The following is a 21,080-nucleotide window of genomic DNA, read 5'->3' as shown; positions in this document are numbered from 1 at the left end:
GTTGTGAAAACAGTGTCTATGCATACAAGCAACAGTACACTGTTTATTTTTGATAAAATATCAATCGCCAGTGAAACCATAGATTTTTACTTTGAGCAAATCTAAGTGATATTCGACTCACCAGGCTTCAAAATGGAAATTCAAACTCTTGCGGTAGTTCAACGGTAAATCTCGTCCGTAGCTGTACTCCATGTTGTACTAGTCACAACCACTGGATGCAACTAAGTTGCAGATGAGTTGCTTATTCGTGCAGGGGGATTCAATCAAGAAGAAACCTATTTGCAAGCAACCAATGTTGTGTCCAAGTTGCTTCGTGTAACTCCAGCCTAAGACTTCATTCACCCTACAACACCTAACCACCACAACACACACTCAGAAGTAGACACACACATACATGCTAAAACCCAGATACTGGACACATTGACCTACATATGTGCATTGACACATATACACAGCTTATACTTGTATAGAATGTACTGTTCATAGAATTGTGCACATGTTGTGCACCTGTTTACAAGCAAACATCTGCCCCATGGATGAACCGCAAAACAGACTGATACTGTAATTGAAGAGATTTCAGCCCACACTTTGACTGGAATGAACTAACATGGCCACAACATCCTGCTTGATAAAGGGTAGCACCCCCGCACCACTTTAAACAGCTACGTCTGGGGCCCTTGTTTTATTACAAAGAAAGACAAAAACAGGGTCAAGTATCTCTCGTCATCTAGGATATATCCCAAATGGCACCCTTTTCCCTATTTAGTGCACTGCTTTTGACCAGGGCCCAAAGTAATACACTATGTAAGGGATAGGGGGCCATTTGGGACACAGCCCTACTTTAGTAAGTTCTCCCTGAATCCAGTGTCTTGGAGTATGACGTTATAGCATTATGATGTATTACATTAATTATTATTATTAAAAGTAGTCTACAGCGGCAGGTAGCCTAGTGGTTTGAGCATTGGGCCAGTAACCTAAAGGTTGTTAGATCGAATCCCTGAGCTGACAAGGTAAAAATCTGTCGTTCTGCCCCTGAACAAGGCCGTTAACCCACTGTTCCCCGGGAGGCCGTCATTGTAAATAAGAATTTGTTCTTAACTGACTTGCCTAGTTAAATAAAAATAGTATATAAACTATTATAGAATGTTCTGGAAGAGTCTAATGCAGATTTGACCCATGCTCCCCCTCGACTTCGGCGATGTCATCTACAAAATAGCTTCCAATACTCTACTCAGCAAACTGGATGCAGTCTATCACAGTGCCATCTGTTTTGTTACCAAATCACCTTATACCACCCACCACTGCGACCTGTATGCTCTAGTCGGCTGGCCCTCGCTACATATTTGTCGCCAGACCCACTGGCTCCAGGTCATCTATAAGTCTATGCTAGGTAAAGCTCCACCTTATCTCAGTTCACTGGTCACGATAACAACACCCACCCGTAGCACACGTTCCAGCAGGTATATCTCACTGGTCATCCCCAAAGCCAACACCTCATTTGGCCGCCTTTCCTTCCAGTTCGCTGCTACCAGTGACTGGAACAAATTGCAAGTTGGAGACTTTTATTTCTCTCACCAACTTTAAACATCAGCTATCTGAGCAGCTAACCGATTGCTGCAGCTGTACAAAGTCCATCTGTAAATAGCCCACCCAATCTACCTACCTCATCTCCATACTGTTTTTATTTTGTTTACTTTTCTGCTCTTTTGCACACCAGTATCTCTACTTGCACATCATCATCTGCTCATTTATCACTCCAGTGTTAATCTGCTAAATTGTAATTATTCACTCCTATGGCCTATTTATTGCCTACCTCCTCATGCCTTTTGCACACACTGTATATAGACTTTCTTTTTTTCTACTATGTCATTATTGTGTTATTGGCTTGTTTATTGTTTACTCCATGTGTAACTCTGTGTTGTTGTCTGTGGCACACTGCTTTGCTTCATCTTGGCCAGGTTGCAGTTGTAAATGAGAACTTGTTCTCAACTAGCCTACCTGGTTAAATAAAGGTGAAATAAAAAAATAAAAAGCTTTTTATTAAACTTTTTTATTTAACTAGGCAAGTCAGAACAAATTCTTATTTACAATGACGGCCTACCCTGGCCAAACCCTAGCCCGGACGATGTTGGGCCAAATGTGAGCCGCCCTATGGGACTCCCAATCATAGCCTGGAATCTAACCAGGGTCTGTTGTGATGCCTCCACCACTGAGATGCTGTGCCTTAGAACGCTGTGCCACTCAGGGGATCAAATAGCTGGCCCCGCTAGGCTTCAAACATCCCTCTATTAATATACAGCCAGGCAGGAAGACACACACATACAAACAGGGGGTTAAATGTAGTGGGATACATATGGATTAACATAGACGTATGCACGTAGATAGGCCTATACATGCATGATAGGATTCAAGCACAAATACCTGACTGGAATAACAAGGTACTGAGTCAGTAAACTAAGACTACTAGGCGTTACAGGGATAGAGACATTCATGCCAATAAATATGGAGACTTAGCTAAGTATTTATGGATCGGTTATTATACATTACGATGGAAGTCAGCCTTGTACCTTTGAGAATAACAACACACTGAGCCTGTCGTCTCTAGGCCTTTGTTTTGGCCCTCAAATTTTCACTTTATCTTTGAAAAATGACTACTGATACGGCAAATCCATGTAGCTGTGAATATAAACAAATCGTGACCAAATGCAGAAGTACTGTAGAAACCTAAACTTACTCTCTGAACTTTCTTTCAACATAGACGTGTGTGTGTGTGTGTGCAATTTAAAGCCACACAACAAAATAGTCCTATTCCATTCCATTCCCAGAACCACCTCCTGCAGTCAAAGCAAAGCTCCACTGGAAAGTTAGTGGTTTGCGGGGATGAGTTACTTCCCTGTATATCTGTAGGTCTGGATCAAAAAGGGGGAGGAGCGTGGAAAGTTCCCCAGCAGTTTTGTTTTCTGTCTTCCATTAACCCTGTCTGTGCCACACCCAAACACTTTACTCTCACGTGAACCAGCGAGTATCATTTTCCATAAACTAGGCCAGGCCTGTGTGGTTGTTATTTTAACCTAGACTTTGAAGATGTCTGTTGTCTGACTGTTGACAGGTTGATTTGTTACTCTACGTCTGAAGTAGTACATGATTAGGGAGCTCTGCCTAATGTTAGGAAAACATGTAGAAATCCTATTTTCTTTTCAGAGCAAAGGGGATATAGGCTACAGTAGTCACAAAGCTTTCAGATACCTGTTCAAACCCTGCAGAAGCACAGCAATCAATGTTTCCACAACGTTTAGGCAACATAGTGAAATCAGGCTGTTGTGGGAATGAGAATGGGCTCTCTCTTCTCTCTGGGTCTGCTCTTGTTGACCAGACACTGTTGGTTTAGCTTTGCAGTGACCCACAGCCGTGTGTATGTGTTTGCGTGTGTGTTTTTTTGTGCGTGTGTGTGCAACTGTTTGCATGGCTGTGTGTGTATCCACGTCCTCTCAGTCAGCACTGTGAGTCAGTGTGTTTGTGGAAAAACACACACACACACACACACACACACACACACACACACACACACACACACACACACACACACACACACACACACACACACACACACTCCAGTGGGCATCCAGGTCTCTCTACTCTCTCGCTCTCCGCTTGATCCTGAGCAGACATTCTTCCCCTACACTCTTCATGTGTGGTTCAAGATAAACGGGCCCATTCATTGGGTTTGACTGTAGGCAGGCAAAGCATTAGGGCAGGATACCCCACCCTGGTCTGGCAACATCTGGCAACACATTCCAGCCTCCGCCGGTGGCTGGCTACTAGGGCTGGGAATTGCCAGGGACCTCACGATACGATATTATCACGATACTTAGATGCCAAACATATTTTCACTATATGTCTGCTGCAGAGACGAGAGAGCATGAGAATTTCTTTTTGATCAGTCATGGAAATAAAAGTGGTGAAAACATGTTGGCTCCCTATTTTTTTTTTTAAGATGGAGAACAAGCTATAGGATGAAAAACACCAGAGTTTTGGTGCAGGTACAGCAGGCTAGCACTAGCTAACATTACCTAGCAAAATCAATTCTATACTTGGAGTCAAATATCAATATAATATCGTGCAAAAATAATATTGTGATATGTAACGGTATAGACCCCCCCATCACTTCTGGCTGCACCTAAGGATTGTATAAACATGACAGTATGCCACCTGACATTTTCACACGTTCTCTCACTCCTCGACTCCCATCTCCCAATCTTCATTGTCTCTCTTTTACTTTCTTTATCTCAGAGGGAAAGTCAGGGGAATTCCTCAGCTCTGGGTATTCATTAACATTGTCTCTCACCTTGTTCCAGCCTTCTTTCGCTTAACGTCTCTGTCCCTCGCTCTCTGTTTCTATATGTGTCTTTTCCCCCATGTGGTGTGAGTAGCAATTTCTCACTCTTTTCCTCTGTAATGAATAAAGACTGGTAATTGTGTGAATGATGTCGTTCTCTGAAATGAACTGTGGCGCTGCAGGCCATTAGGGTGAATGATGTCGTTCTCTGAAATGAATTGTGGCACCGTAAGCCATTTAGTGAGTAATACTTGTAAAGAGTTCCATCTTTCTTTTTATCAAGAAGAATTTACCTAAAGGGTGTTGGCCTACTCCCAGTAATAATTCTAAATCAATGTTTGTGTAATTTATGTACCTAATTTACAGGCAGTGAAAATGTAGAATACCCAAAGTCATACACAAACGTTAGTGTATGTCAAACTCAGAAAAGTGTGTATTGCTGATGCATCCTGTATGAGGGAATCCCCATTGACTGACCACCAGTGGAGCCTGTCCTCCTATAGCTCCTTTCACCAACCCCCACTGGCAAAGAAACCCAAAGCCAGAGTTTAGTGCTGTAAAAGCAGAACCACAAGGGGAGGGAGGATCAACCTGTTTGAAATAGGTCATTTTGTGTCTGACTCTTCAATCATTTGTGTGTGTGTATTAGGGAATTACTGGAAGTGATTATGGTAAACCCCCTTACTACAGACACTAGATTCAAACAATGGCCTGCAAGAGCAACTATGACAACAACATGTACAGCATGCCTTGAATACCAACAATCATGAGCATAACTGTATCCAAAATTGTGTGCTTAATTACGCACTAATGCACATTGAACCTAACCATAATTATGCTGTCCGTTTTATGAAATAACTGAAAACCCAGCGCAAGATGTTGTTGTCTTCGATGGGAGCACAATATAAGGGGTTAATTTTCATGCTTGTATTTTGCTCTCACGTGGTCTGTTTATTTTCAGAGCGTTGAGGCGAACAGTCCACTCCTCCTATGGGCTCGTCAGACTGTCGCGCCGACGGGATTGGCGAGCCTTTTTTGTTGTTGTAGCTGCGCGCTGTCGCTTTCTTCCGACGGCGGGGGCGATATAAAACCACTTTCCTCCAACACATTCGTTCACTCTGGTGGAGTGACATTAAAAGGGTGCCTCAACGTGGCATCCTAGAGAGAGACCCCTCTATTTACCAACAGCCGTCACCACACTGTACAGTCCTGGCACACGTAGTACCCTCCGAAACGTCCCTACCTCGACTAATAAATGACCAGCATAGGCGCCAGAGAAATAAAACAAGTGAAAGACACGGATCATTATCCGAACGTGGAGAGAAAAACAACGAATCATTTTCGGAATCATATGTAGGAAAAACGCACGAATCGTCGTCGCAGTTGCCTTCTCAATGCATACCCTTTGTGCTCGGGGAACGATGAAACCAGAGATCAGCGCCGCGGTCGGATTTCTGTCGAGATTTCTGCGGATAAAAGGACACGTAAATGACAGACAGCTTCAATCATTTAGCGCAAGTTTACAGGATATCTTGTCAGGTAAGACATGTGTTTCTCGTTTTGTCCTACGTTTCCAAGGCTACTTTAGATTATGACCTCTGTTGATGTTGTGTCATTTTGTGTGTTAAGAATATCATTTTAACGAATTGTTGTGTTTTATTCCCATTCCGAAGGGGATTTGCGTCTCTGTTCACAAAGTAACACAAGCGCCCCCCGACCATTTGCTCACGAAAAAAAGAGACAAAAATAGATGAGGTGAACAACAATCTTCAATCAACAATATTCATTCGATCGAATCAACCATGTTCTATTCAGATACATCGTCGCCTAATTCATGTTTCGAGTTTAGTTACAATGTAACAACGTGAAATAAAGCCGGACTTTATTTGTTCCAACAAGGAAGTGCATCTTTCGATATCACCAGTTCAGTTGGTCGATAAACTCTTAATTAACATAAAGATGGGGGAAATCTATACCCAGTGAATCGAATTAGGCTATTGAATTACGTAATGCAGACAAGAAAACGTAGGAGGATATGAATTTGAGCAGGCAAAAATATATATATTATAACATTTCGATCAGGAAAATAACAGACCCATAGGATTCGGATTATCTTTGTTAGAAGAGTATTATAGCCGCCTACATGTTTTACTCGATCCTCTTGAGCGAGCCTCAATCGAATCGAAATTAGAGAACCGAAAGGTAAATAACAAACGCAGAATAAATAGCCCGTATACATTCCCGACGTTGACGAACATGTATGAGTAAAGAAAAGCTATTTCTTTACAATATGTTCTAATGTAGACATTCTAGCTAAGTGAATAACGTTAACTCTGTAATAAGGACACAAAATTGATCGACACAGCCACTATACTATGCGTTATTGACAGCATTTGTTTTTGTACAAACCACTGAAATTATTTTTTATTTATATTTCCTGTTGTAAATATACAGACAGTTTTAACAGTCTAAAACGGGCATGCGTCTGCCACTTAACACCAAGTGTCTGTCCCTCTAAGGACTGAACACCTACATCATGACCTCAGTTTTAACATGTTTTGCAACAGCTGTGTCATCTGCAAAGCCATTCACGTTCAAATTCATATAATTTTAGAGCGTTTTGGATGTGAGCTACACATTTAGCATATCAGGTTACATCATTGTTTATTTCTATTCAACAAACTCTTAGTTTACAATGCTATTTTCAACTAAACATTTTCCAAGGAAGTGGCTTTGTTTGTGCAGGATTTGCATAGAAAATGAGTGGAAACTGTAGCATAGTCTGAGCATAGCTCTAGGCCAGTGCACTGTTTGTAAACAGCCAAAGTTGAAGGCAGACTGAGCAAAATGGCCGCCCTCAGAGGGTAAGTGGGGGGTTGGTAGCGGTGGGGTTGGGGCTGGAAGAGGGTATCATCGGGGGAGGAGTGTAGGAAGGACATTATCTAATAAAAGAAGTTGCAAAGGGGCTTTGTGAAGTGTCCGTCGTCCTCCTTCATCCCCCCCCTGCTGAAGTAGGCCAGCCATCTCACTGTTGCTTACAGCTTCATTATCACAGCTTATTGTGTCTGTGTGTTCAATAAACAAGCTTTGTTTGTGTATATGGGGGAGAAGGGGGACTTGCTCTAAATATCCACATTGAAACTGTGCTCATTGTCTAACTGTAGTTAGTTAACCATTTGGACTTCCTGATTACCAGTGACCTGCTTAACCAAGGTTTGAGCAGTGACCCAATCCGAAACTCCCATAATTCCCCCAAGCACACCACCACAGACCAGTGGAAATCACCCAATAACGACCCAAACAAAGCCAAATGTGTATTTAATAAAAAGCCTCCACACATTTTATTGCCACATAATATCCTTAGGGCTCTTGGCTTTAAAGAAGCACTGGAAAACTACTTTATTTCAAATATATTGTTGAAACTCATCTGTTTACTTTTTTAGCCTCTCTTCTTCCCCAGTTCCCTGGTTTTAGAATAGGCCCCTCTGCTCTGACCGTTCTCAGCGGCCTCGTTTCTTTTGTGGTGCAAAAGATCAGCCCCATCGTAGCTGCCTGGTGCTTTTTCATGAGTGCCAAGCCCTCCATTAGGGTGCCTTACACAGAGTTCTACTGATAACACAAAGGAGACATTATCTACCAGGGGTGTTGTGCAGGACAGGTGTTCTCCGGGCTCTGGCCTAGTTCAGAGGCTTTTCACAGGCAGGCAGGCAGACAGGCAGGCAGGCAGCACATTCAGTTTAGCCACTATGCACCAATGGGGTAACTCGATACTGAGGAGTCTAAAGTGGAGAAAATAGGATGATTAGTATCACACGCACACACAGATGCATATCAAACACACATACATACAGTATATATACAAACACACACAAGACACAGTAAATGTGAGTATTGTTAGAGATGTTAGGTTAATTTAGACTTCTGAGGAGCGGTTTTCGAATTTCATTCTTCCCTGTTAGGCTACTATTATACTATGAAAGCAGCAGTCATGCGCGTCTTCTAAAATGAGTTAACGGGGAAGGAATGAGAGCTCTTCTCTTTCTCGTGTTCTCCTTAAAATTAGTAATGTGACCTCTCTCTCTCTCTCTCTCTTCTTCCAACCTATTTTGTCACTTAATGCCCATTTAAATATACCATACGAATGATATCACAGTGAATCACCAACAGGTATGTGGACACACTCCGTCATATTAAAAGGGACGGTGTGGCTTTAAGAGGGGGAGTTCTCCAGCCCAGATTGCTGGCCAGGACTTCACCACCTCAGTGTTGTTGTTCAGCTCCGCTCTGTTCGATGGAGGACTTTGTGCTGCTCAGCCAGAAGGGGATTGTGCAATCAAACTTTCTCTCTCTCTCTCTCTCTCTCTCTCTGCTGTGTGTCACGTAGGCTCCGGTTACAGAGCGACGAACGGTTTATTGCTGCTTATCAGCCCCATAAGCAGACTGTTATGGTTTATTACTGCACTACAACAAAGCCTGCCCCTGTCTACAGTCTGTTTTACACACACACACACACAGTATTGTGCTAAATAGGTGGTCATTATATCATGTAACCCAAATACCAATATAAATAGTTGATGCTTTATTACATGGTAATAGAAATATCAGATAAAAAAGCAGATAAGATATTCCAATGGAATCATGTATTACCTACAAAGGAATAAAACCTTTATTAAATCAAAAGACAATCTAAAGCAACGCTACTTTTCCACATTATTGGGGGGTGTTTAGTACATTTTCAATGGAATCATGTCATTTATTATCTGTAAGTAATCCATGCCACAATCGAAAGATACATCTGAACTAATAACGTTGATAGATTAGTTATGTGTGCTTAGAACATCATAAACAAGTATTACCTTAGACTCTAGCAACTCTATAATAAAATAAAACATGATTATAGTTTGATTTGCGATACAATTACTTAAAATCCAAGTATACACTTATTATGCTATTAATCACATTTATGTCCCAATTTATGACCTTATTCAATGTTTATCAAAACACATGCATCCTAATCTCGCATAACACACACACACACACACTAGGAACTAAGGCTGATCTCCCTCAGATAGACGTCTGAAAGTAGCAGAGATTTAGCTTACTGGCTCTCACCTGTAAACACCAGACAGCATCTCTTACATCTCTCCCTCTTTCTTTCTCTCCCTCTCTCTTGTCTCCTCATACAGAACTACACAGGCTCTACTATAGGGTAACCGAAGAACAACAGTTACCCCCTCTGTGCCCTTTTTTGGCAATACAAGCAATACCATGGTAACCTAATAGTGATCCAATGATGATGAAACTCATGGTAACCCGATAATAACCTCCTCTCTCTTTCTCCACAGAGCAATACAAGCACCACTGGTTCCCCGACAGGCCATGCAAGGGCTCGGGCTACCGCTGCATCCGCATCAACCACAAGATGGATCCCCTGGTGGGGCAGGCAGGCCAGCGCATCGGCCTGACCATCAATCAGCTCTACCTGCTGCTGCCTAGTGAGCTCACCCTCTGGGTGGACCCCTTCGAGGTGTCCTACCGCATCGGCGAGGACGGCTCCATCTGCGTGCTCTACGAATCCCAGCCGGTGGCCCCGGCGCCGTCGGGAGGCAGCTCGACCCCCATGGTGGACAGTCACATCAGCTGCAAGGAGGCGGCGGGGATGCTGGGCAGGACCAGCCCTTCCAAAGCCTACAACATGATGACTATGTCCAGCTAAGGGCTGCCACCCGCCACGTCGGGTCGTGGGTTTCGCCCTAGTTGGTCGATGGCGAACCTTTTTAAAGCTAAAAAGAAATGAAATGAAAAAGAGAAAAAAAAGGAGAAAAAGCAGAGGATGTGGCCTATCGTCCAGGTGAAACCTTGTAGGTTTGATATTTCTTTTCTCCTTCCTCGCTCCATAGTCTGTTATGTTGTGTTGTGGGATCTACCAGAGGCTTCGTTTTTTCCCCCGCGGAGAGGGCTGTGTGGAGCGTGGAGCTGTTGGGGGCAGCTAAAACAAACCAAGAAACCGAACAGAGAAACAGCGCAGAGAAGGGGCTGCTTTTTGTTTTTTTTACACAGGTCTATCAATGTTGACTTTGCACTTTCTTCTCCACGAGGTTTCAATGGGTACCATGTCACCACCACCCCCACCACCCTCTCAAAAGCTTCAAGGAACTGCTGTCAAGAACCATACCGTTAAATTTCAGCCTTTTATCTACTTCCTGTTGTTATTGGGTGTACTTCCTGTCTAGGAAGGAAGTTAAGGGGCTGAGGTACGGACAGTGCCTGTTTCTAGGTCAGTCTCTGGGGAAACGCCCTAAGTAATTTTCTTCTAAATCCCAGTTTTTAGACCATAGGGCATTTTTTTATCCCCAGAGGCTGCCCCATATACCAGCGTCGAGCTTCAGGAAGCCCCTACCCCTCCATATGGAAGTGCAGTGGAATGCGCTGTGACACCTGTTGCTAAGGACAGTAGTGTGTCACAGCGCACCCCACCAACACCCCCAACCATGTATGTGTAGCTTTCTGGGGAGGGCTGGGTATTTGTCCCCTCCCTTTTGATGAATGTTGGTTTGAAATTCACAATCAAGTTCTCGTTTTGTTTATATCCCTCCATCCCCACCCTGACCTTTGGCCCTCACCAAATTCAAAGTGTAGCATAGGTGGCACTATATTTTCACCGAAATCTGGATCGTTTGTTTTGGTTGTTGTGGCCCTGTCAGAAGAAATTACATTGAATGCACTTTTGACATTTAGATTGTGTGGGATGTGTACTTCTAGAGAAAACCCTCTTCATTCCATTCGCTCCAATGTCGTCTTTCATGAGTTCCCCTCCTTTTCTTTTGTAAATTACTCACAGCTCTTACGTCAGGCTAGACCCCACTCTATAGAATTGGGGAGAGTAACTCTGAAGGTTTTAAAAAGATTTCACACTGTAAGCATTTCATTCAGATCCGTTCAGGTGTTGGTAGGTAGGTGCGGTTTGGTGTCGTGTCAGGTTAGCCGTCTGTTGTCCGTTTGTAAGGCACTTTTCTCGAAAGTCCCCCCCCCCCACACACACACACACACACACACACACACACACACACACACACACACACACACACACACGCATACAGATGGCATTTGAAACACTTATAGAACTCTGATAGATCTCTCTACAGCTGTCGAGGGGAGCGTGAGTGTAGCCAAAGGGAAGTCTGTACGCCCCTGACTGTTTCTATCCAACTCAATCCCAATGGCCTTGTCAGGCTTTCTCATCTGTTTTTGTTAGACTTTGTTCTTGTCTTTGGGATTGAAGATGGGTCCAAGGCTTTCAACACCTCTCCTTTCTTCTGTCTCTCAGTTTGGACCAGGGGTGCGTTGCCCAGCGTAGGACTTCAATGTTAGACGTATGAGCCATTCTCTGGAGAACCGAGAGAGAACCAGCGTAATGTTAGCCAAGCCTGGTTCAAGGTGCTGCTGGCTAACCCTCTCTGGAGGTGTCCCTGTCAGGGCAGACAGACACAAGAAGCCCCTCTGGTGCCACATACCAGCCTAGACACCCCCAGCCAGCTAACCAACCAGCCAGCCCCCTCCCCCCAATAGCAGTACGGAGATAGCAGTAACACATATCATCTTTCCTCGCCCCAGGGGAGGGAATGGAGGTGGTGCGGGGGCCAGGGCCGGATACTCTCGTCCAGGGCAGCTACAATCCCTCCGGCCCCCTCTAAACTAACCTCCACCCAACCAACCCCCTCTTGGCGGGGGAGAGCAAAGCCAGCACATGCACTCAGCGCACTCCGTCTGCACTGGGAGCCCACATAGAGACGGGCAACAAAGAGGAGTCAAAGGATAGGAAGTGACGGTACACAGTCCAAGTTTCTTTGTTTCTTAGGCTGAGCACTGAACTAGTTTACATGGGTGCAATAGGACGATTGTGGTGTCAGTTGTCCTATAGCTCACTCCTGGTTGGCCGCGCCGCAGACAGACGATGTGACAGGCTGTGGGTTTCGGGGCTTTTAGCCGCTAAGCTGGCCAGGCTGGGCACCAGCCCATCAGACCTACATGTGCTGCTTTAAGCTCCCTAAGCACAGAGGATCATGGGTAATGGATCTGTGGTTGTTGATGCACTGCACACCCTATCCTCCCTCATCCACTCCCCTCCTCACTGTCCTCCCTCTCCATTTCTCCTGGTGCTCGTTCAGCAATCTGTGGAAAAAGCAGTGTCTCCACATGAGCCAGATGGACAGGTCTGAGAGAGTAGCCCAGAGCTTTGTTGTTGTGGTTGAAAACCAGCTTTTTAAAAACCTTGCAGCTCCATTATTGCTTCGATTATGCCAGCTATCGATGTTGTTATGAGATTGGTCTGTGTTTCGGACGTAGCAAGTTGTCCCTCTTTTTGCTAAATGTATTTTAAGGTCACAGAGGTAGTATCTCACCCCCCCCTCCTTTCGCCCTAGTCTGATCATCTATCCCAATTTGAACAGACGTCATTTTTAGACCTACCAAAAAAGGAAACAAAGCCGAAATTGTTTGATCCCCTTCTCAACAGTAACACCACCACCAAAACAATTTGATTTAGTCCACAATATCGGATCTGTAAATGCATCCATTCAGCCTTTGCGCACATAGGTTTCAGAAACGTTCTGAAAAGTGTTTTTGAATAGTCGGAGGTAATAGCACATAAAATGCACTAAATATGTCAAGTTGAAGTTGTGACATTTTTGAGACGCGAGGAGTCTCTTCTGGAATGTATTACCAAACTCAGGCCTCGGACATTCAATAAAATACCCTTCTGGAAAAGTTGTGCATGTTAAGACGTGAAACGGGAAGGGAATAGTTGTCAATGATTCATCAATGATTTTTGAATTATTGCCACTTTCACATTTAGGGTGTTTTACATATTCTAGAATCGATTGCAGTTGTACGACATGGTAGAATACATGCAGAACATTACACAATGGGAAGTGCCAATAATTTGTTTTGAGGTGTTTAGATGTATTTCTTTTGCATTTCATAGTTTTAACACGGTTAACTATGTTCGTAAGTGAAGCCATTTGTGTTGGGAGTGTTGGCAAGGACCAATCTGTTTTGGTAAAATAAATATCAGTCTCCACGCCCTGTACTGATAGACTTATCCTTTGTTTTTTTTAAACTTACAAAACAAGAAAAACGTTTAAAAAATCTGAGCGTACCCAAGAAGAAAAGCTGTCTACTCTACCTTGTGATTTCTCATGTCAGTACATCTTTATTGTGTTCATTTTCTTTTCCTTGGGTATGTTGTGATGAACTGCTGTAAATTTGTACAGTTCATGTAAATTGATTGTGCGAAAGTTGTACAGATTTCTATATTTTGGAAGAAAAGTTTTTTTTTCTCTGTAATAAAATATTTCCTATCTTGGCAACATATTCCCCGTGATGCTAGTCTTTCTTTTTACGGGGAATGAGAATCCATAGATGAACGGGTGTCAATATCCAAACAAAATGAATAGCGTAGTCTTCTGTCAAAATGGCCGACTGAAATCTATTAAGATACAACAGAATATGAAACGAAGGCCGTTAAAAACCCGAAGCTTTTTACTGTTATTTGTTAGGCTGTTATTTTGAATGTAGAGAAGGGTTCTGTTTCATGTCATCTCTTACTGTACACCACAGGCTGCAGAGGGGACGATGGCTCATAACAACGGCCGGAGTGGATGCAATGGCATCAAACAACTGGAAACCACGTGTTTGATGTATTTGATATCATTCCACTAATTCCACTCCAGCCATTACCACGAGCCCATCCTCCCCAATTAAGGCGCCACCAACCTCCTGTGCTGTACATAGAATAGGCTCCAATATGAGACAGCTGTGAAGATGCACAGCCCAGATGGGGATGTGACCTTTGTCCCAGTAGATTGAGTGGGCTGTCTGTGCCAACAATGACATGATATACAGTAGGATTGCACACAACACTTTCAATAATAAGTGTCATCATTTTAATAATACATAAAAATAAAATGGTATAGGCTGCCTTGTATGGAACAGATAGTAGCCTACATGCAAGGAATTCTGTATTCTTCCCAAGAATTGCAGAGCGTGCTTTAACAGATGATAAATGATATGCTGTTTATGTTTTTACTCTGTAGTTGCTGTGGTATAGAGCCATTATACCACAGCAAGTGTGACGAGACTGTCTGGAACAGGAATTCTCTTTGGTTTGCTGGTCCTGGATTATGGAGACTGCTTCTATGAAGTCTTTTCTGTTCTATCTGAATCAGCCAGAAAACTGATTAGAAGCTTTGTCTCAGGTTAAGACCTTTGTCAACTTGAGGCTCGTCTGCTCAGACTGCACAAATCTAATTCCTCAAAGCCCACATTATATTTTCATCCTAATGGAAAATGCATGTGGCTCCATCATCGGGTCTGTGAGTGGATAAGACAGATAGACAGATGGTGTATACACAAAGATTTTCAGACTCGAAAAGTGCTGTCTACACACTCGCACAAACACACACACACACACACACACACACACACACACACACACACACACACACACACACACACACACACACACACACACACAACAGAAAGAGGTGACTCCACAAAACATTACTTCTGGATTAAGACTGCAATCTCTCCAGCCCTCTGACTGAAAAATAAAAACATTTTTGCTCCATTTGGACAAAGACAAAATGGGAAGACACGAGAAGAGCAGGTTTGGCAGGAGCCGAGGGGGTGGAAGACGGCCGGCCTCGGGCCCCAGGCCAGGCTTTAGCTCTCCACACATTGGCCAGGGATGAAGCCCAGGAGAGGGGGAACGTGGGTAGTGTTAGTCCAGGGTGGGATTCGGTCAGCGTTATTATTCAGTGTTAAAAATGTCTGATTGAATCGTGATATGTTGAGTGGGGAGGTTTTTGCAGACACATATTAGGTTTGGGAAAAGATTGTTGCAGATAGACATGTTGGTCGAACTTTACTTAAAATAAACTGTTAAATGTTACATGTAGAGTTGAAAGATTGTTGTTGATGGATATATTGTGTAGTGGTGAAAGTCAGCCTACTTATAGAGTAGAGTTGAAAGATTGTTGTTGATGGATATATTGTGTAGTGGTGAAAGTCAGCCTACTTATAGAGTTGAAAGATTGTTGTTGATGGATATATTGTGTAGTGGTGAAAGTCAGCCTACTTATAGAGTAGAGTTGAAAGATTGTTGTTGATGGATATATTGTGTAATGGTGAAAGTCAGCCTACTTATAGAGTAGAGTTGAAAGATTGTTGTTGATGGATATATTGTGTAGTGGTGAAAGTCAGCCTACTTATAGAGTAGAGTTGAAAGATTGTTGTTGATGAATATATTGTGTAGTGGTGAAAGTCAGCCTACTTATAGAGTAGAGTTGAAAGATTGTTGTTGATGGATATATTGTGTCGTGGTGAAAGTCAGCCTACTTATAGAGTTGAAAGATTGTTGTTGATGGATATATTGTGTAATGGTGAAAGTCAGCCTACTTATAGAGTTGAAAGATTGTTGTTGATGGATATATTGTGTAATGGTGAAAGTCAGCCTACTTATAGAGTAGAGTTGAAAGATTGTTGTTGATGGATATATTGTGTCGTGGTGAAAGTCAGCCTACTTATAGAGTAGAGTTGAAAGATTGTTGTTGATGGATATATTGTGTCGTGGTGAAAGTCAGCCTACTTATAGAGTAGAGTTGAAAGATTGTTGTTGATGGATATATTGTATAATGGTGAAAGTCAGCCTACTTATAGAGTTGAAAGATTGTTGTTGATGGATATATTGTGTAGTGGTGAAAGTCAGCCTACTTATAGAGTTGTCACGTCCTGGCCAGTATATAAAGTTAATTGTTTTGTAGTTTGGTCAGGGCGTGGCAGAGGGTATTTGTTTTATGTGGTTCGGGGTGGTGTGTTTGTTAAAAGGGTGTTTGGTTTAGTATTTCCGGGTTTTGGTTTATGTCTAGGTAGTTCTATGTGGAGTCTAGTGAGTGTATGTCTATGTTTGGTTAATTGGGGTTGGGACTCTCAGTTGAAGGCAGGTGTTGTCTATCTGCCTTTGATTGAGAGTCCCATATATTAGGGTGTGTTTGTGTTTGTGATTTGTGGGTGATTATTCTGTGTATAGCCTTGTGCCTTACCAGACTGTTTATTTGTCGAGTGTTCGTTTTTTCGTTATTTGGTATGTTCATTTTTGAGAGTAATTAAAAATCAAGATGAGCATTCACGTACCTGCTGCGTTTTGGTCCTCATTCACCGACAACAACCGTGACAGAATCACCCACCACCAAAGGACCAAGCAGCAGAGGAAGGAGCAGACGGAGTTCGAGTTGGACTGGCGGGAGAAGTGGACTTGGGAGGAAGTTCTGGACGGGGCCGGACCCTGGCATCAGGCTGGGGATTATCGCCGCCCGCAGTGGGAAATTGAGGCAGCCAAGGCAGAGAGGCGGTGGTACGAGGCCAGAGTGGACGCGCTGAAGGAGATGCACGAGAGGCACCCGCAAGAAAATTTTGGGGGGGGGGCACACGGGTAGTTTGGCTAGGCGTAAGAAGAGCCGGAAGCCAGCTACCCGTGGTTATATGGAGGAGCATATGGGGTGGAGAGCGCTATGTTTCGCTGAGGAGCGCACTATCTCACCCATACGCACGCACAGTCCGGTGCGCGTTATTCCAGCCCCTCGCAGGTGCCGTGCTAGAGCGGGCATCCAGCCTGGTAGGAGGATGCCTGCGCAGCGCATCTGGTCGCCGGTACGCCTCCGAGGACCAGGCTACCCAACTCCCGCTCTACGCACGGCTACCATCAGGCCCCTGCACAGCCCAGTCTGCCCTGTACGGGCACCCCGCTCGTACAGGGCTACTAGTTCCATCCAGCCAAGGCGGGTTGTGCAGGAGGTAAGATCTAGACCGACTGTGCGCCTCCATAGCCCTGGGTTTCCAGCTCCTGTCTCTCGTGCGGACCCGGAAGTGCGTCAACCCAGTCCGACTCGTCCTGTTCCCGCTCCCCGCACTAGCCTGGAGGTGCGTATTCATAAGCTGGTATATCCGGTACCAGCACCACGCACCTGGATTATAGTGCGTCAGCCCGCCAGTCAACAGTCATCATCAGAGTTGCCCGCCACTCAACAGTCATCATCAGAGCTGCCCGCCAGTCAACAGTCGTCATCAGAGCTGCCCGCCAGTCAACAGTCGTCATCAGAGCTGCCCGCCAGTCAACAGTCGTCATCAGAGCTGCCCGCCAGTCAACAGTCGTCATCAGAGCTGCCCGCCAGTCAACAGTCGTCATCAGAGCTGCCCGCCAGTCAACAGTCGTCATCAGAGCTGCCCGCCAGTCAACAGTCGTCGTCAGAGCTGCCCGCCAGTCAACAGTCGTCGTCAGAGCTGCCCGCCAGTCAACAGTCGTCGTCAGAGCTGCCCGCAAGTCAACAGTCGTCGTCAGAGCTGCCCGCCAGTCAACAGTCGTCGTCAGAGCTGCCCGCCAGTCAACAGTCATCGTCAGAGCTGCCCGCCAGTCAACAGTCGTCAGAGCTGCCCGCCAGTCAACAGTCGCCAGAGCTGCCCGCCAGTCAACAGTCGCCAGAGAGGTCAGACTGCGCTGAACTGCCGGAGTGGTCAGACTGCGCTGAACTGCCGGAGTGGCCAGACTGCGCTGAACTGCCGGAGTGGCCAGACTGCGCTGAACTGCCGGAGTGGCCAGACTGCGCTGAACTGCCGGAGTGGCCAGACTGCGCTGAACTGCCGGAGTGGCCAGACTGCGCTGAACTGCCGGAGTGGCCAGACTGCCCTGAACTGCCGGAGTGGCCAGACTGCCCTGAACTGCCGGAGTGGCCAGACTGCCCTGAACTGCCGGAGTGGCCAGACTGCCCTGAACTGCCGGAGTGGCCCGAGTGGCCAGACTGCCCAGACTGTCCCGAATTGCCAGACTGCCCAGACTGTCCCGAATTGCCAGACTGCCCAGACTGTCCCGAATTGCCAGACTGCCCAGACTGTCCCGAATTGCCAGACTGCCCAGACTGTCCCGAATTGCCAGACTGCCCCGACTGCCCCCGGCGATGCCAGACTGGCCCGACTGCCCCTCGGCGATGCCAGAGTGGCCCGACAGCCTGGAACGGCCGGAACCAGAGCCACCTCCAGAAATAGGTGGGTTGGGGAGGGGGTGTAGCACAGTGCCGTCGTTGACGGCAGCCACCCTCCCTTCCCCTCCCTTTAGTAAGGGGGAATTTTTCTTTTGGGTATTGTTTGGGGTTATTTTTTTGTTAAGGTGCTTCCGGGTAGCACCTTTAAGGGGGGTACTGTCACGTCCTGGCCAGTATATAAAGTTAATTGTTTTGTAGTTTGGTCAGGGCGTGGCAGAGGGTATTTGTTTTATGTGGTTCGGGGTGGTGTGTTTGTTAAAAGGGTGTTTGGTTTAGTATTTCCGGGTTTTGGTTTATGTCTAGGTAGTGCTATGTGGAGTCTAGTGAGTGTATGTCTATGTTTGGTTAATTGGGGTTGGGACTCTCAGTTGAAGGCAGGTGTTGTCTATCTGCCTTTGATTGAGAGTCCCATATATTAGGGTGTGTTTGTGTTTGTGATTTGTGGGTGATTATTCTGTGTATAGCCTTGTGCCTTACCAGACTGTTTGTCGAGTGTTCGTTTTTTCGTTATTTGGTATGTTCATTTTTGAGAGTAATTAAAAATCAAGATGAGCATTCACGTACCTGCTGCGTTTTGGTCCTCATTCACCGACAACAACCGTGACAAGAGTTGAAAGATTGTTGTTGATGGATATATTGTGTAATGGTGAAAGTCAGCCTACTTATAGAATAGAGTTGAAAGACTTGCAGATGGAAATGTTGTTTAGAGGTAAGAGAGCGTTGCAGATGATGTGTAGATCTGAGCGATTGTTGCAGATAGATATGTATCGTGTTGAGCTGAATTGATTCTCAATTCTACACGACAGAGATTCATGTCTGCTCTCCCCAGGACATTTCTTTCTGAGTGTTCTGTAACGTTACACGGTCCCGAACGCAACCCGAATAGCTTGTCTAAATAGAACCAGGTCAAAGTTTCACTGGGCGTGTCTGCCGTTCAGGCCTGTGGTGTGTTGTATATGAAAATGTTATCTTGGGAAACACAAACAAGCCAATACTAACACAGACAGAGGCCTTGCCAGCCCAACATTGGACTGGATTTCGTAAGAGTTTCGCAACTCCACTTGAGCAAGACGTTTTTCACGGTCATCTCTGCCATCTGTTTAGCACTGTTTGTGGAATATTCATTTTTTGATTAATGTGCATTTACAGGGATAATACATTCGTATATGAACGATGGTTGCATAACACAGAGAGAGACAATGAAATGAGGCCTACCATGTGTTTTACGCTCATGATGCATTTATTATGCAGTAAGAATGAAACAACTAGGCCTGACAACACTCAGATTTCCCCCGTTCAGAATGTCATTACAGCCCTTGGCTGTTACGTCATCTTCTTGTCATCATGTCTATCTTCCACCGTAATTGTTGATAAAAGTTAATTGCAATGTCTCTCCCTTCTTCTCACACAACGACAAAGCAGCCTTTGTGGAGATCAGCCTATTAGTCAGGCTGATGGAAGGTGTGGTTGATTACTGTGTAGAGATACTGTCAATAGAAGGGTTGGTCTCCAGATTTAGAAAGATCAGGACTCGACTGGTTAACCCGGTTATTGTGGGAAAGTAGGTGCATTTCACTTCAGGTAGTCCAGTGTTTGTGCTGAATAGTTAGGTTGTGTTTGGTAGTGTTATTGGCCGTTCGTCACATCATTTAATGGATGAATGTTGATGGAATGAGAATGTGTGTGTGAGTAGTTAGTGTGTGAATGGTGTGTGTATGTACTCTAGGAGAGTGTGTGTATGGTTGTGCTGCAGGATCAAAGGCAGGATGAGGGAATGTGTGTATGTATCACGGGGCGAGGCAGACATCTGGGGTCCTCTCCGTTGCCAGCCGTGTGTCAGAGATGACAGGACTCTGCCCCTCCTGAGGTTTTGTGTGTGTGTGTGTGTGTGTGTGTGTGTGTGTGTGTGTGTGTGTGTGTGTGTGTGTGTGTCCCTCCTTCAGTGGCCAGTGTTTAGAGGACAAAGGATGTGCTGCAGCTGCTCTAATTACAGTCTTTCTCAAGTGTGCCGACCACAGGGAGAGTGTGTGTGGGCGGGCGTGCACGCGCGTGTTTGTGTTTGTGTGTGTGTGCGCGCAATTGCATGAGTTTGCTGATGTTTCTGTGCTTGCGTGTCCCCTGCACAGTGGTTTGTACTGTCTGTATCTGTGAGTACATTACCACTTATACATGTGTTGGAGTCTATTTATTTCTGTGTTTATGAGGGTATCAATGACAGACAAAGGCCAAACCCAATCCCCTCTGATGCAGGCCAGGCCAGGCCAGGACAGGCTAGCTTGGGCTAGTTTATCTCCAGGGCCTGCCTGTTTGTTTGTCTGCCTGTCTGTCTGCCTGCCTATTATCCCCACAGGCACTGTTCCCTCCTCTGACATCTGCTTGATGGCATGGCCATTTCATCACCCTACTGAGGTAGAGGGAATAACCAGGACAACAGAGAGGTTGGGGAGAACAACAGGGAATAACCAGGACAGCAGAGGTTAGGGAGAACAACAGGTAATAACCAGGACAACAGAGAGGTTAGGGAGAACAACAGGAAATAACCAGGACAGCAGAGATGTTGGGGAGAAGAACGGGGAGTAACCAGGACAGCACAGGTTAGGGAGAACAACAGGAAATAACCAGGACAGCAGAGGTTAGGGAGAACAACAGGG

At 45.1% G+C, this 21,080-nt stretch overlaps 1 protein-coding gene across 1 annotated transcript; it reads left to right on the top strand.

The window, feature by feature from the left end:
• Window positions 1–5,441: 5,441 nt before the first annotated feature.
• LOC106609569 (protein BTG1) lies at window positions 5,442–13,708 on the top strand. The gene is made up of 2 exons (XM_014208518.2): window positions 5,442–5,875; window positions 9,682–13,708. The coding sequence occupies exons 1-2, from the start codon at window positions 5,731–5,733 to the stop codon at window positions 10,050–10,052; spliced, it is 516 nt and encodes a 171-aa protein (XP_014063993.1). The 5' UTR covers window positions 5,442–5,730; the 3' UTR covers window positions 10,053–13,708.
• The last annotated feature ends 7,372 nt before the right edge of the window (window positions 13,709–21,080 follow it).

Source organism: Salmo salar, chromosome ssa07 (assembly GCF_905237065.1).
Source record: "Salmo salar chromosome ssa07, Ssal_v3.1, whole genome shotgun sequence".
Classification (NCBI taxonomy): domain Eukaryota; kingdom Metazoa; phylum Chordata; class Actinopteri; order Salmoniformes; family Salmonidae; genus Salmo; species Salmo salar.
This window is presented reverse-complemented; position numbering and strand designations above follow the sequence as displayed.